Raw genomic sequence first — 17,470 nt, 5'->3', positions numbered from 1 at the left:
CATTTCGTCTGAAGTAGGGTCAGGTTACCAGACTACAAAAACAGCATTTTGTTGTTGGTTTTTCTAGCATCTGTGAACCCAAAATGTTAAACAGGTCAGTATAACAATATTTGCTTTAAATTACTAAGCCCTAAATCCATCCATTTCTGAAAATGACAGCAAAAGCAAATGTTGTTATTATTACCTTAAACATCGTCGGTTCCTAAAATCTATTGTGTTGATAACAGTGCAAAATGGCTTCAGTACGTGTATGTGACTGAGTGCTTCAGTTAGATATAAAATTACTCACTGAAAATTAGTGCATTAAAAACACCTCAACATGTAAAATGAAAGATTATTCTACTACATAGATAATCAAAGATAACATATTTTATTATCTTCAAGTAAACTTGTATCCTCGATTCTGATTGGTCGATCCATGGCAACAACAATGTGATATGAGGCTGTATTGCACGGTCCATATCGCACCCTGCGTATTGCGCTATTCCAAGATGCGAGCGACATTCCAGCTGCATGCGCTAACACTGTTGAAATGTTTATGTAAAGCGTGCTACTGTGGTCAAATTTGCTTGAAGATAAATTCGTTATCACGCTCGCGCTCGTGGAACACAGAAAATGTAGTGCGTCTGTGTCCCACATACCACTCGGCCGACCACGAGGCCGAAGGCCGAGTGGTATGTGGGACACAGACGCACTACATTATTCCGTGTTCCACTCGCGCTCACGGGATAACTAATAATATACAAAGCACATACACAGATACTTGTAATATTGTATTATAAAACTTCAACAGATATTTTTAAAAGAAACTTTTTAGCACTAGGGAAATGTGAAGTACATAGAGTATTTTTGTTTGTCCTCAGTAAACAGTACTGGTGTTCAGGGTCGACCTATTTTGAAGCGTTTTATGTTAATCAGTAATTATATGTGTAGATATTGTGATATAGTCAATATTGAGAAATTTCAAAGTTCATAGTTTTTTCTCCAAGTGCAGTCACTCTTCATAATTTTGTCAAACTACAAATTATTTGTAACTTTGAATTCATGAAAACATTTGCCTTCATTTTTTTATGGCTATGAGTAATTCTTTGCAGTTGATCAACTCACACTTTTCCAATACTATTATTCAAAATATTCATTAAATAAAAATGCCCATCCTGGGCCAATTCTCAATTTTTAATGAATTTGTTGTTTTTTTTTAATCTTTAATGAATGTGACAAAAAATTGAGTGACTTTCCTTTATCTTTGTCAAAAGTTATCTTTGAAATTACTTGAAATTGACTCAATCACAAAATTAACAGTCACTATTAAACATTCACTAAAATTATTTATATTGTTAAGTTTAAAACAAGTTATTTGAGAAGCAACTGTATCAAACTGCACAAGAACTGATCCGGTTCAAATTTTAAAAACAAAAGTGTGATTTTCATGTAATTATAAGACACATTTAAAACACTGGGCCTTTTCTTCTTGTCTACCCGTCTTGAAATCAACACGGATCCACCATAAGCGGAATCTGGGGTTCCCATCAAACATGGGTTGGCAAGGCGAACCCTTCACACTTAACACCTGTGCGTAAACGGATTAGCTGCAAATTTTATATTTTCTACCCGGGTAGAGCTCCCGACCCTGGTTCCAACCAGGGTCATATTTTATCTGTGTAGAGTGCCGAACCTCTTGTAGAAGCCGTGTTGGATTCGTGTCTGTCAGTGTGGAAAAACTCTTGTGTTGGACCCCAGAGATTTTGGAAAGGCCCAGTGTCTTGCCAAATTGTAAGCTTACACCTTGTGTATAATATATAGGGCTGGTACGTATCGCTGCCAAATGTCACACGTCGTCGTATTTTGCAGCTGGCTGACAGCTTCATGACACATGAGCTGATCACTAGTAGCTATTAGTGAAATTAGCTTGTCGCTAATTGGTTTGTTTTGATGAGTATATCTGCGTCAAAACCAGTGTGTCCAGTTTCAGAGATGCTAGTACCAGTGCCACTACAGCTACTCCTAACGAATGTACAATAAGTGTTTAGTGTAAATCCGAAGGCAAAGTTTCTGTAGGGTGGTTGTGATTATTAAGTTAGACAGTGGTTTCTTGTGTCTCCTGTGATCATGTCTACTGAGGTGTATACTGAGGGGTCTACTGAGGTCGAGATGGAACCAGCTCTGCCTGAGCCAACGTCTTGTGACCCTGACCCTGACGCTGACGCTAAGCCGAAGCCTAAGCCTAAGGGTAAGTAATCAGCTAAATTCAATATTGGGTTTTGCCCTTCACTCGTGTGGGACTCGAACCCACGACCTCTGCTTACTAGTGCAGGCGTCTTACCAGTCGACCACCAAGCTTGCAGGGGTCGGCTGGCTGGTTCGAATCAGATATGCATACTTTCATATATCTGATTGGAACCAGCCAGCAGACCCCGGCAAGCTCTGTGGCCGAGTAGTAAGATTTCTGCACTAGTAAGCAGGAGGTCATGGGTTCGAGTCCCACCCGAGCTGGGTTTTGTTCACGTCACGTTAGAATGTTCGCGAATAATGTATACATATTATACATTCGTGGTTTGATCAGTGTCCCAATAGTTGAATGGTGATCAACATGGCGCCCCCTTTTTGTTTTCGTTAAGAGTCAAATGTGGTTTCACCACATGTAGTAGCCTGAATGTAAAATTAAACCCAAAAAAATGACTTTCTCTTTTGTGTTTATTTATTGTATAGTGCTCAAATATTTGTGACTTGAATTGACTCGAGCGAAATACTTGACTCGACTCGACTACACACACTACACACTCGACTCGACCTTCTTAACCTAATGACTCAACTCGACTCGAATCACTTCTTTAAAATGACTTGACTCGAGTCACAAAAATCAGTGGCTCATTACATCTCTGCCGGTCACTGGGTATGTCACCCAGATCATTGTTATCTAGTAGGGTAGTGTAAGCTTGGGAACTTGCCATCTTTCTTGGAGCAAAGGCCAGTCAAGTTCTGATGAGAGTCTGGTTACAGTTCCAGGCGAATGTTCATCATAATTGTTTTCCGTCTTTTTCTTATTTGTTTGCTACAGAGCATGCAGGGCCAATCTCTTTCCCCTTGTATATCATGTGGGCTCTCTCTGTACTCCTGCTGTTGGTGAGCGCTCCCTTCACTATCTGGTACTGCTTCAAGGTAAATGTGCATTGTCAACATTTGTGAGGCGCTCTGGCAAAATGAGACGTAACAGGACTCAATTTCATGGCTCTGCTAACCACAGCATGCCGCACTTACGATCACCATTTTATGCTAACTGTGCTAGCATCAAAATTCTATGCTAACCTTAAAGCAGAGAATCCTTAGTTGCGGGATGTAGGCATAAGCAGAAGCAAACATTCCTTGCTAACCCATGAAATATGCTTGCTGTAAGCACGGAATTTTCTGCTATAGTAAGCAGGGATTTTTCTCTAACAGAGCCAATTGGGCCTTGGGCAGAGCTCAAAATGAGGGTGTGTTGGTATTAGGAAAGAGAATAACATTCTCTTTACAATACTGTTTGTTGCACTTCAATCAGACAACACTTTGACAATGGCTGCTTAACCCCATGCGTACCGGAAGCGGTCATGGCCACGGCCGCTAATCCTCATTGGAATGCAGTTGCCAGCTGTGGTATGCCGTGACACACGGCTAGTGGGTAGTTCCACAGCTGCTGCTTTTGTGCAGTCCCGCTACCACACAAAGGCTGTGCAGTCATGCGGGCCACTTGCTCTATGTGTGGAGGAATGTCCCCATTACACCCCATCCTTAAGGGGTTAAAGGGCACATTTATCAACATGTCAAAAAAGTGAAATACTGAGAAAAAGGCCTTTAAAGTTTTTGAGCTTTTGTAGTCGTAAAAATGAAATATGCCAAATCGTTATTCCTAACGAACCCCAAATCCTAACAAACGAAGTCCGATGGTTTCGGACGCAACGTCGCACAGTTGCAAAAGTAAGTTCCAGTATTCGATTCAATTAAGAAATCAACAAACCAGGATTATTCCATGATTTTAACAAGGGCGAGATCCAGAATGCAAAATTGGGTTTGTTTTGGGGGGCCATGGCCCTCGTCGCCCCCCCCCCCCCCCCCCCGATCCGCCCTTGGATTTTAATATTTCTTTAAAACATGTGTAGAAGGCATGACAAAAATTACAAATATCAATAATTCTGAAAATCGGGGGAAAAAATTCACACCCGTTCAGGTTTTTGCATTTTTCTCCACTACAGCCTGTGGCCAGTTCGGTCTTCATTTGCCAGAGTGCCTCACATTTACATGTATTTACCCAAAAATATCAAGGTCCGTTTTGAGTATTCCTCATTTCATCTTTAATTTAACAGCCTTTTTGTCCCCCTCTTGGACCCTGATGGGGAATTCTTACAACATTTATTAATTATCCTAAAAAAAGACAATACAACTGGTAGAAATCATTAGTGGTCCATCATTGACATGATTGATGGAATTTGTGATTGATGGAAAAATGAGGTCCAACCCCCCCCCCCCCCACTCTCCTCCCACCCCCCACCCCCCCCACCCCCTCCCCATTTCAATTTTCATTTTGTCGTGAACGTCTACAAGCCACCATCGAGCCGACTAGATCAAGGCTCACTGCCAGACATCCCTGCCCCAGCCCTGTATGCCGGCGATTTTAACAGCTGGCACACCGACTGGGGGTATAAGACAATCAACAAAGACGGCGAGTTTCTGGCAGATTGGTCCTCCTCAGCCGACGCAGTGCTCCTCTTCGACCCGAAGGAGCCCCACTCGTTCATCTCCGGGCGCTGGAACACGAAGACCAACCCAGACCTGGCCTTCCCCAAAGTTTCCGGGCAAGAACCACTGCCACTTCGGTGCATCTTGGACCGATTCCCTCGCTCACAACATCGCCCGTCACTAATCACAACACCATCACTGATCCAGTCGACGGAGGGAAAACCAGTCCGGAGGTGGAACTTCCGCAAGGCGAACTGGGCAAACTTCGTACGAGATGTCAACACCGCTGCCGAAGCTCTGCCAGTGCCTACCGCCACCAACATCGACGACGCATACGAGGCCTACCGCAAGGTGCTCCAAGACGCCGCCAAAAAATACGTTCCACGGGGAGCCAGAAAGAACTACATCCCCTGCTGGGACGAAGAATGTGAAGACCTCATGCGCGCTCACAATGAAGCCAAGAGCAACGTTGAGAGGGCCACAGCCGCCACAGATCTCCTTAACCGGCTGAACGCCAAACGGAGAGAGAGGTGGACAGAGACCGTCAAGTCAATCGACTTTACCCACTCCAGCCGACGAGTGTGGCAGACCATCAACAAGCTGACTGGCCAGGGAACCAAACCAAAACCATGCCCCATCACTGCAGACACCATCGCAGCACAGCTCATCAGCAATGGCAGGTTCCCCAACGCAGACAAGGCCTTCACCAGGAAGATCACCGGCGAGGTGAACGACATACGGAGGGCCCCGTGCGCCGACCGCAACCTCTTGGAGACTTCACCAACGACGAGATAGTGTCGGCTTTCAAACATCTGAAGCCAAACAAAGCAGCCGGGATCGACAACATCCACCCAGAGTTCCTTCTACATCAGGGCAGCCAAGCCACTGAGTGGCTAAGATCCTTCTGCTCTGTCTGCTACCGCTCCTCCAAGCTCCCGAAGATCTGGCGCCGCGCAAAGGTCATCGCCCTCCCGAAGCCAAACAAGCCGACGGATGACCCAAAGGGATACCGGCCCATCGCTCTCCTGTGCGTGCCGTACAAGATCATGGAACGCCTCCTGCATGCACGCCTCAACCCGGTGATCGACCCAATACTGCCAAAGGAACAAGCCGGTTTTCGCCGCGGGAAGTCCACGGCAGACCAGGTGACCCAATTCTCACTCAGGACATCGAGGACACCTTCCAGAAAGGTGAGAAGGCGGGCGTCGTCCTCCTCGATCTAACGGCGGCGTACGACACAGTCTGGCTCTGCGGACTCCATTTTAAGCTCCTACAGACGATCCCGGACCGACACATGGTGGGCTTCATCATGGAGATGCTGAGCAACCGCAGCTTCACCCTCCACACCAGCGATGGCCAACACAGCAGGCTGAGAAGACTCAAGAATGGTGTCCCCCAAGGCTCGGTACTAGCCCCGATGTTGTTTAATATCTACATCCACGACCTCCCAGACACCCTGTCGAGCAAGTATGGATATGCAGACGACCTAACCATCATGTTCGCCGACAAATGCGGGGAGACAATCGAATCGGGGCTCACGGCCGACATGGACACCTTGTCCACGTATCTGTCGAACTGGCGCTTGAAGCTGTCTGTGGCCAAAACCATGTCCTCCGCATTCCATCTCAACAACAGAGAGGCAAGCCGCGAGCTCAACATCATCGTCAACAACAACAGACTCCAGTTCCAGGCCACTCCGACATACCTAGGGGTCAAGCTCGATCGCACCCTGACGTACCGCCAACACCTGGGAAATGTGTCAGCAAAGACATCAGCTCGCATTGCCCTTATAGGACGGCTAGCTGGCACAACGTGGGGTGCATCGACTAAGACACTGCGCATCTCCACCCAAGCGCTGGTCTTCTCCGCCGCTGAGTATTGCGCCCCAGTCTGGTGTAGGAGCACCCACACCAAGAAGCTGGACATTACGCTCAACAACGCCCTGCGCACGGTCTCCGGCTGCCTGCGCGCCACACCGGTCAACCAACTACCGATCCTCGCAGGTATCGCCCCACCATCTCTACGTCGAGAAGCCGCCGTCCTGGCACTGTCGCGTAAGGCCATCAATGACGACAACCATCTTCTCCACAAAACTGCCACAGAGATCCCACACCGTGCCCGCCTAAAGTCACGACGTCCTTTCAAGGAGCACGCCCACCAGCTTCTGTTCTCCGTACCACCTGACGTCCCCAAAAGGCTGTGGCTCAAATGGCGCTGGACAGAAGAGCGGCAAGCAGGAGACCATTCCAGGCTGCACCGTTTCATGAATGAGCCAGGCGAGCCGCTCGGCGAAGACCTGCCGCGCAAACAATGGACGATGCTGAACCGCCTCAGAACCGGCGTAGGCCGCTTCGCCGCGACTATGAAAGGCTGGGGGCTCAGGGACTCCGCCACATGCGACTGTGGCCACCCAGAGCAGTCAGTTGACCATATCATCGAGTCCTGTCCACAGCACCGGCCACCCCACGGCGAACATGGCATTATCACCCTGGACGATGACACAAAGACATGGCTTTTCTCCACCGAGTTGCAGGTGTGATGAAGAGACGATGGCAGCATACGAGAGAAGAAGAAGTCACATTTTGTTTAGTAATTATGATGTACTTCTCTTGACCGCAGAAAGTTGAGGAGCACATGCGAGTCATCGTCTTCCGAGGTGGTCGTCTGTTGCCCGGAGGACCCAAGGGGCCTGGTATCTTCTTCCAGATCCCTTGCTTGGATGACTTCGTCATTGTGGATCTCAGGACGGTGTCTTATAAGTTGCCGCCACAAGAGGTAGGTGTTATTAAAACATCTAACGGCATCCCTTTTTATCTTGTTGGTTCTCCTTTCCGACTGACCCTATTTTTGGCTCCTAACCCCACCAAAAAAAAAATTTTCATTATGGCCGACCCTGACTGGAACCTATTAGTATTGTCCCCCCCCCCAAAAAAAAAAAACTTATGGAAAAAAAAGTTAAACATAAATACAAAATTCAGTCAATCGGGCTCTGTGTTATTTGCAAAGCTTTTGAAAATGAATGCCAGATTTTTTCGCAAAGTACAGCGTATAGCAACCAGTGGAATCCCAGAAGATGAGAGGTTGTTGCCTCTCATCATATTAGGTGTCTGTAATACACTGTATTCACAAGGAAGCCATTTTTGATCATGTTCCCTGAATGCACATGTATTTTATAAATTGTAAACTGTTGAATGGGATGGTGCCAGACTATTTATGCATTGCAAGCCTCACTTTCATGTTTTATTTAAATGTGGCTTAAAACATTCGGCATGCTTAATCACAAATTATAAATTATTCATCAGAGCAGACCGGTATTAATTTGTAATTAACTTTATTTCATTGCTTTCATTTCTATTCGCAAGTTCCAAAAATGAAGAATTTACCTCGCTTTTAAATTAATATGGCCGACTCGTGGATAAAGCCTATACCTTTATATTGGGTGCATAACTATGTTCCCCAATACCTATGTTCTCCAATACCTATGTTCCCCAACCCTAACCCTAACCATCTAGCGGTGACCAGCCTAACCCTAACCAAAACCCTAAGGATTTTGGGGAACCTAGGTATTGGATAACATAGGGTAGACCCCCTTTATATCATGGCTGCCACATCAGCCATGGTGCAGAGATATTGTAATTCAACTATATCTTGCCAAAAAAAAAGCTTTTCTTATTTTATTCAGTGATGTCAACTCATCATACACTCATTGCAATTTATGAACTTGGCATCACTTAATTTAGCCATCTATACGGGTGCAACTGCAATTTTTTTCTTCAGATTTTTATTAATAATTTTTTTTTTGACCGGCCTTACCCTACTTCAGAGGCAAACAAATATGAGAGAAACATAAAAACTAAAAGTGACACCTTAGTTATTTTTTTATTTTTGTCCGACAGACCCTACTTCAGAGGCCAAAAAATATGAGCCAACCATAAAAATATAAAAGGGATGCCCTATAAATAAAAAGGGACGCCCCTAAACATATTTATGAGGCAGGACACACTTTTTCATTGTCAATTTTCCGACAGTTGTGGGATGTCAAAGTAGCTACCTTTTACGATTGCATGCAGACACAGGCACTATCACCCAACTTGCTAGTAGTATGAGCGACGTAGTGGCCCAAAATAAGCTCCCAGACTCCAAGCCATGCAACAGTTATTATCTTAAGTGATTTTGCTTGAGGTACCCTACTAAAACCTTCACGACAAACAAAAGGATTATATGCATTCTGTCGGAGGGATTTTCCGTGGAAAGTTTTTCCAGTTTTGATAATGGAATGTGGGTTGCCTCTCTAGTAATGGGCCTTTGTCCTTTTTGGAACATGTTTTGAATTTTCCTTGGTGTTTCCTCATTTCTGACATACCACAGGCGTGAATTCATTTGGTTGGATTTCAGAGAAGAAAGGAAGTGAGAAATGAAAGAAACAACTACTTTTAGTTCTTGGTATATTACAATGGTAAAATTGCAATGATAAAAAACTAATTCCATTCAACCAGTGGAGCAGACGACAGTATGTTTACATTTTAAAGTCCCGCCCCGCAACAACCTTTGATCTTAATTTTTCCCAGAATGCCAGGCGAATGCACCGCATCGTTCGAATAACCTCATTTCATGTCTTCCTCGAGTGTGAACATGCATGTATTCATGCGGATCACACTAATCGAATGCACTCCTAGAGATTTTGTTTCATACGAAAAACCTTGGAGTATTTCAGATCATCATTTAGTTCTTGTATCTAAATATTATTCTATGATCTTGCCTCTTTTAAGAGGCACATCAATTCCAAACTCCAGCTTTCCTGATTAATATTATTCTTGTCATCATATTTTTCTTCTTGCTTCTTGCCTTGCTTGGGGCAATTTTCCATAAAAAAAAATAATTAAAAATCTGATTTTTGTTGTGGTGGGGGGTCAGGCAAAGTGTTCTGAATAGGCAAAGTGTTAATACTATTCCGTTTTTAGGTTGTGAAATTTTCTTTTAAAATATTGTCTTACTGAAATAGGTGAGCGTACTCTCCCTTCCACTAACAACACAATACTTTATTTTCACTCAACAGTTTAATATCCTTTAAGATAAGAGACAAAAGACATCAAAATATGGCCTGATATTAAACACACAGTGCACTGTATGACACTTAATTTGTTTTTGCCACGTCCTTGTTGATCCATTAGCGTTCAATCAAAAATAACGGTGAAAACAGAACTGCAGGGTATAATCTGATGACACTGTTTACCTCAACTAACCTTGCCAAACACTAGTATTTGTATGACACGCATCGTGTTTGACGTAACGCTCATGGCAGAATCTTGTTGAATTAAGCATGGTTAGGGTTAGTCTATGTTTTAGGGGGGGGGTGGAGGTAAATTTACCTATTTTGTTGAGCTGTGTTATTTGAGAAAATAGATCTAGAAAGAAGCAACAAAAACAAAAGATAAGTCCAAAGGTTGAGTAAAAATAGAACCAATTTTTCGTCCGGGCTTTTTGGGAGTAAAAAAATGTTTTCGCACTGTTTTCCCCTTTTATTCCCAAGATGGCAGATTTTCCTTGATGGTGGTTGGATTCTTCCATTTTCTTTACCCTTTATGCTGATGCAAAGTTGTGTCCAAGGGAGCTGTAACCCTTTCTACATGGCTACAATTTTGTTGGAAACAAATAAAAAGACAATATATTGACAATTTAGTTGCAAAATTTTTGCAAATGTATGAATTTTTATTAAAAAAAATTTAAAAGGAGGCTGGCTGGAATAAGGAAGCAGGTGGGGTTGAGAAACTAGTTTATTTTTTTACTTGGCCTAATCAGAACTGCACAATGTAGGTTTGTTTTTTTCTTTAAAACACCGAGACTTATTTCCAATGCATCCTTTGACAAGGTTGTTCAGTTTTAAGACAAACACTACTTTGGATTTGCCGCAGATTCTCTTTCCCACATATTTTTTTGGTTTGTTTGAGAGCTGTTGTCAGAGATTGATTAGCTTTCGTCAAGGTAACACAGTTGTTGTCATGGCAACATAAATTTGGTCGCTCTGCACGTCATTTGAAACGTCAGAAAGCAGATGAAGTTTCACGAGTTTACACAATGTATGCAAACGTACATGATTTAGGCGTAAACCATTGCACCTAGATTGTAATTTGAGTAGCCTTTATATTATTTTTTCCTATCAGTTATTAATATAAGTTATTAAATTGAACAAAGGAATTGACTGGGCTACGTGCATGTGGGTTATTGCACCGGGTTGGGACACAGTGCGTGTTACATCCAAATATTTGGTTATATTATTAAAAGTATCAATGCAATCTAAACAGTTGCTCAACATAATATTTGTCTTAGGGTGTTTCAATACTTGAGAAAGTTTGAAATCATTTGAATGTACTTTGACAAAAATATGAGCAAAAATGTATTAATTCAGAAGTAACATTGACACCGTGTCAATGTTACATCCAAATATTCGTCTTCTTTTTTTTTGCCATTTTTTACACATATGTAAAATATTACCGATAATGACATTTTTTGCTCATATTTTTGGCAAAATACATTCAAATGGTTTTAAACTTTCTGCAGTAGTGAAACACCCAACAACAAATATTATGGAGAGCAACTGCAAGCAAGGCATTCATACTTTTCATAATATGGTCATATGTCACACACCGACCCAGTGGAATGACCCATATACGGATTTATGGCTTCTGACCAGCACCCCTTGAACAAATAGATTCAGTAGCGTATCCAGCTTTTGATGTCCGGGGGGGGGGGGGGGGGGGGGGGGGGGGGGGGGGGGGGGAGGGGGGGGGAACCATCTTCCTAATGGGGGCGCTCTTGAAAACTAACCATTATTATGCATACTGCAAATATTATATGCCCATTTTCACGGCGCATTGTAATGGTTTTGGAGCGGGTTTTCTTTTTGGGATTTGGGATTGAGGTCTGAACTCTCTAACCATTTATTGAAATAATTGCTGACAAAAAAATATTTGTTAAAAAAAATCCGCCAGGCAAGTAATAACACCGAGTTCTTGTTTGTGCATCTGTAGCTCATCACCACAGATGGTGTGACAATCACTGTGAAAGCAGCGGTCTTCTATCACGTTGAGGACCCCACCCTGGCCACCATCAGGGTAGAAGACTACAATTACTCAACGGAGCTGCTGTCTGCTTCCACTGTGCGTAATGTGCTGAGCACCAAGACTGTCTCCGAGCTGTTGAATGATCGCGAAGAAATCGCCAAGGACTTGCGGTCGACGCTAGATGAAGCTACTGATCCCTGGGGCGTCGAAATAGAGAGAGTGGAGATGTACGTGTATGTAACGAGCTTAAATTTGCCACATCAGCCTTGTAGGGCTGTTAAATATTTGATTACTCGGAACTGCGTTTCAACGAATATTCGATTATTCGAAATTTTCTGATCAAGTTTTGCTTACACCAGCTGCACCAAAAAAGTTACTCTCAGTTAACCTGTCTGATTCAGAGAGGAGGTTTTGGGAGTTGAAACCCTCCCCCCCCCCTCCTCCAAGCTCTGACTCAAATGGGTTTTTTTTCATAGAAATATATTAAAAATAATGTGAAACCCCGCCCCCCCCCCCCTCTCCCCCTGCCCTGACATCCCCAAAAAATTATGACAATTATACCGGTAATAATGTCCGCCTGTATACCACTTTCAGACTGAGCCAGCTGGGGTTTGGGTGTATTTGTACGAGGCTCTGTAATATAGTGTTCATGATCGTCGGATTTGAACAGCACTTCCATTGAAAGTATGGTACGAGCCCCCCGCCCCCCCCCCCCCCCCCCCCCCAATTGATTTTATGGAGGCCAAGTGTCCAGAGAAGAACACCTGTTTACATTTCAGCATTGATTTGCAGATGAAACCCCCCTGAAAAAAATTACTGGATCCGCCCCTGCTGAACCATATTATATTTGGATCAACCTATGAGTTGCTCAAAATTTATGGATCGGTGTGACTCTAGAAAGTCACTCAAAAATGGGTGTTACAGTTAAAGAAGAATGTGAAGTACGTAACTGTGAAAGAAATTTTGGACGAGCAGCATTAAGTTTGGACTGTGGGCAATTCCAGCGTTATGAAAGGGAGTGTAATGTCCGTGACACAGCTAATTAACCATGATATCTAATTATCTACGCACTGGTGACGATTCAGAGAAATGATCCAAAACTCCAAGTCTGTAATCTCCCTGACCATTTACTAGATGACGGATGTATAAAGTCAGAGGGGAAAAAAATACATTTTCAGGTTTATTCATTAAAGGTATAGTCCATCATTTGTAATTTGTGCATTTTGCTCGCTTGAAGCAACAAACTTGCTCAAAATCTAAAGAAGGGTGCTGAACAACTAACGTGATGAAGTTTCAGCTCAGCTTCAGCTGTATATTCCGAGAAAAACAGCATTCTAGGATCTCAATTTCAAATCAAAAGTTGCTGAATCATGTTTTGAATTGGGCCTGAATTCAGCGTCCGAGACACGTTCTCACTGGGCCGATTGCAGCTACGCGATGTCGCGCACTGATCCGACGAATTATAGCAACCGAGGGCGCGTGTGCGTCGTGTCACGCTTGCGCGCTCTTCGCCGAATAAAAAAAACGAACTACTAATTTTTTTACGGAAATTTCTTAAAGACGCACCGTTGGAAAGGCCTTCTTTCGTTGATTTCTTCAAAATGACAGCTTGCCAGAAAGAATAATTTCACAGGGAGTTTAGTCCCCTTACTATCGTTCAACCAAGTATGTTTTTCAACGGTAATTACGTCAGTTACTTTTTGGATAGCAGCAAATGATGGACTGTAGCTTTAAGCTATTAACAGCTCTGTCACGGACATTACATAATGCTAGTATTGGCCCCCCGTATAATGTGCTGAATTTGGAGTCCGTTCACCTCATTTTTGTTTATTCCCCACAGAGAAGACGTGTGTCTGCCTTACCAGATGCGGCTTGGCATGGCAGCTGAGGCTGTTGCATCTCAAGGAGCTCGTGCGAAGGTAAAAACCAGCCGACAATACGTGACCCGGAAAAAAATGTTGCAGCCTGACGCCACTTTCTTCTTCATATATCATTCTCAATGAAGGTCATTCACTGCAAAAATGATGATAAAACATGAATCTGGGACTGAGAAACATTTCCAATTTTGTTAGAATATACTTTTAAAAATGTCTTTACTCTCCATTGACTTTGTGCACAATCGTGGAAGTGGCGTCAGGTTGCAACATTGGTTCCCGTCACCCAACTCAACAAAATGAGTCACAAGTCCTCTGATACTTAGGGGTCATTCATAATTATCAACTTTTTGCAGGGGGGGGGGGGGAGGTTAACGACCCGTGGACACTTTGGAAACTTTGTGAAAATGTCAATCAATGTCTTTGCTTCAGGATTTGTGGTAATAGGCTTTCAGAAGATCTGCCATTAAAAAAAAGCTGCTGAAAGAGGATGTGTTAACTCAAACTGTGCTTGAACAAACTCCAGAACTCTTATCAAAAAGAGGGGAAAACAGTTTTCCTGATTGCCTCTCTATTTGCAGCTCTGTTTATCATATTTTGTCCTACAAGCTCGGCATTTGATTTGATATTTACAGGTGATCGCTGCGGAGGCTGAGCAGAACGCCTCCCACGCCCTGAAGGAGGCTGCTGATACCATCGCCAAGTCCCCCCACGCCCTGCAGCTGCGTTACCTCCAGGCCCTTCAGACCATCTGGGCCGAGAAGAAGCCCTCAACCATCATCCTCCCGTTATCCGTCGATTTTCTGTCTGGATGCCTGAACAAGGAAGAGTCCAGTAATTGAAAGTGTCTCCTATTTTTCCTTGACCTGGCATCTGTTTAACATCGACACCAGATGCCGCAAATAATTATTGGATTGTTGACTCTCCTATAACATCTTTCAGCTGTCTGACATTTATTATTTTTTGTGGCATGTAACAAAGAAACAGAAATGATGTGTTAACAGTTAGTGCTGAATTATTGTAAAGTTCTCAAAGTGAAGTCACTCATTGTATTCTTGTCTCTTTTTACTTGGGGAGGTGTTTTTTTTCCCCCTTTCATTTGCTTCAATTCGGGCGATTCACAATGCAGTGTGCCACCAAGAGTTTGCCATGGAGAGTGCATTTTTCCCAGTGCATTGTGGGAGATGGTCCACAAAGTCGCGGGGCAGGACTTTCAAAATTGTTCGTTTTTCCGGTCAGTAGTTCTGTTTGCCCTTTTCTTTCCTTTTTAGCAATATTGTACTTTTTGTAAGGCGGCAGAGCGCCATGCCCCAATCTATAACAAATTAGCTCAAGTTCTCTTTTGACATTCATTCAAATGGGCCATGTTTTGTTGACAGTAAAGTTGAAAAAAAATGGACTCTCCATGGCAAACTCTTGGTGGCGCACTCCATTGTCAGTCGCCCAAATGCACAAGATGTTTACCAGTTTTATTTGCATAATTTCTTACATGTATATTATATTTAAACAAAAAAACTTGTCATTTACTAGTTATTGTACTGAAATAGACCTTAATGTTGCTTCACCCACATCATGTTTGTCCAACTTTTCACTCATTTTTTCATAAGAGAATTAAATTGGCCATGAAATGACTTTAAAACGACTCAAACACAGACCCAAGGTTGTTTGAATTCCATTTTTAAGATTTTCATTGGAGGCACAACTGTATGAGATATGCGCGTTTTTCCTGCTGCATTCATGTGTAACAAGGTAACCACCTTACTTTTCGTCAAGTTTGCTTGAAGATAAATTGTTGTCCCACTCACGCTCGTGGAAACACGAAAAATGTAGTGCGTCTGTGTTACATATACCACTCTGCCTTCGGCTTCCTGGTATATAGGACACAGATGCACTGCTCTGTGTTCCAACTTGACTTTTTTCCAAACACATTCGAATTGACTATTTCTCATAATGAGCCATGACCACTTTATCGACACTGTAAATCAACCAACACTTTTCAAAATCTTGCCAAAATGTCGGCATACATATTGCCATTCGATGGCAGGTGCAGATTACAGAAGCAAATCCAATCAATTATCTCATGTCATGCTTGAGCTAGTTGACGTCATCGTGACGCACCAAACGAATACGAGAAGCTTTTATTGAAATTAGCCTGTGCTAATTGTTTCAATTTGATGAGCATTTTGTGTGGAGGAAAATCATAGTATCCGGTAACGCTAATGCTATTGCTGAAAAGTGGTGCTGACACGGTGTGTAATAAAGTGTAATGCAACCTAAAGAATGACAACATATGTTCAGTGCTCTGACACAGTTTAAAGGCCTTTGTTTTTGATTAGTCAGGAATTAAAAAAGGACAAAACGATTCTTTGCAGTATGGTTTTTATTATGAGACAAAATTTGAAAGGTTGCAATAGGGCCTACAGTTTCATGGATGATTTTGTGTTAAGAAGTGGTATCTTACAGCTCGAAAGTTAAATCTTAACATGCTCCACCTTGATACTATATATGCTATGAGAAATATCAGTTAAACAATTCAACAGGGTTTTACAATTCAGTATAAAAAAAAAATGAGTATAAATATATATTTTTAAATGTTATTCATGTATGACAGTATTGTTCTATTGGTTTTATTGTGACTGTCTTTGTTAATGTTCTGATAGTGGTATGCCTGTACCGAAAATTGTAAATCACTTTCCTACAAATATTGTGTAAGTGTTTGAATATTATCAAAGTGGGTGATTGGTTAGGTGTTTTTCTAAAATGGCATTTATGAAATGTATGGTCTTGACTTGCATGTGAAGTATGTATCCTATCTTTAAATATACTTCTTTTTTTTTCTAGTTTTTCTGAAATAACATTTTATGAAATGTAAGGTCGTTACTTGCATGAAATGTATATTGCCTTTAAATCAAATTTTGACCATTTCTTTTAGCCATTCGGTATTCTGTAAAATATTTAACATACACATATTTTAGAAACCGTTTTTAATTGAGACGAAACCTAAAGCAGAATTTAAGGGCCCTCCAATCTGAACAAGGAAATTGCCAATCACAACAGAACTGATTATTCCAAAAAAAAATCGAATGGCTTTTGTGAAAAAGTATTTGGCTGCTGGTCATGCTGGTAGGGTGAGAATGAATTAATTTACTGCATTCCACACAAGAGATTGGTTTCCTCACAATTATGAAAGCAATTTTGATGTTGAAATTAAATGGAAAGTTCCATTCTAGTTGGCACATGATATTATTGAACATTACACAGATTTAATTTTGGCCCCATATTTGAAGGGGAAATAATTTAACTTCATTAATTGTATACAGTGTTATTGTTTATGTATGTTGTGCATGAAGAGAATTCCAGTTAACGTTGAGAACTTGTGTACACAAATTTATTTTTTGGTGGAAAATATATTCAGAGGATTCAGTCATGCAGCTGGTAAATGTACAAATTTTATTTCCTCCTACCATTGAAAGATCTTTTGCAAAATCATAGGCCTGATGGTGCGTGAAAAGTGCAGTTTAGCAACATGTGGCAATGTCCACGTCATATATCACATGTACATGTACTACATGTATATATGGTTTGGGGCGTGTCTTGATCAATTCGGCAATTGTTACGCATATATTTTCATCGTGCAAAGATAATGAATTCCAAACAGATGGCAGCTTATGATGTTGTGGTTCAATGGACACTCAGTTCCCCTGTCCATGAATAAAACTACTATGGGTGTAGTTGTCAGTATTTATGATAATAGTGTAATACGTATACATGAAGACCAAACCATTATATTGCATTGTTTATCAGCTAATGCGCATTTTTGAG

General features: G+C 42.2%; 1 protein-coding gene across 3 annotated transcripts; it reads left to right on the top strand.

The window, feature by feature from the left end:
* Positions 1–677: 677 nt before the first annotated feature.
* Positions 678–14,831, top strand: LOC119737315 (stomatin-like). Of its 3 annotated transcripts, none has more exons than XM_038211573.1 (6): positions 678–2,230; positions 3,059–3,159; positions 7,333–7,488; positions 11,742–12,007; positions 13,615–13,693; positions 14,284–14,825. In XM_038211573.1, the coding sequence occupies exons 1-6, from the start codon at positions 2,110–2,112 to the stop codon at positions 14,488–14,490; spliced, it is 930 nt and encodes a 309-aa protein (XP_038067501.1). In that variant the 5' UTR covers positions 678–2,109; the 3' UTR covers positions 14,491–14,825. The 3 variants fall into 3 exon arrangements, with proteins under 3 accessions (XP_038067501.1, XP_038067502.1, XP_038067504.1); XM_038211574.1 differs by having other exon boundaries at positions 11,742–12,001; positions 14,284–14,824; XM_038211576.1 differs by lacking the exon at positions 7,333–7,488 and having other exon boundaries at positions 14,284–14,831.
* Positions 14,832–17,470: the final 2,639 nt, after the last annotated feature.

The sequence above is a fragment of the Patiria miniata genome, unplaced genomic scaffold (assembly GCF_015706575.1).
Source record: "Patiria miniata isolate m_02_andy unplaced genomic scaffold, ASM1570657v1 HiC_scaffold_3, whole genome shotgun sequence".
NCBI classification, from domain to species: Eukaryota; Metazoa; Echinodermata; class Asteroidea; order Valvatida; family Asterinidae; genus Patiria; species Patiria miniata.
The sequence above is the reverse complement of the archived record's forward strand: the minus strand, read 5'-3'. Positions and strand labels throughout refer to the sequence as shown.

Excerpts from the sequence above, each read along its gene's own strand:
- LOC119737315 (XM_038211573.1), top strand. The coding sequence starts at position 2,110 with ATGTCTACTGAGGTGTATACTGAGGGGTCTACTGAGGTCGAGATGGAA. Across the intron at positions 2,231-3,058 it reads GCCGAAGCCTAAGCCTAAGG|AGCATGCAGGGCCAATCTCT; the intron begins GTAAGTAATCAG and ends TGTTTGCTACAG. Across the intron at positions 7,489-11,741 it reads ATAAGTTGCCGCCACAAGAG|CTCATCACCACAGATGGTGT; the intron begins GTAGGTGTTATT and ends GTGCATCTGTAG.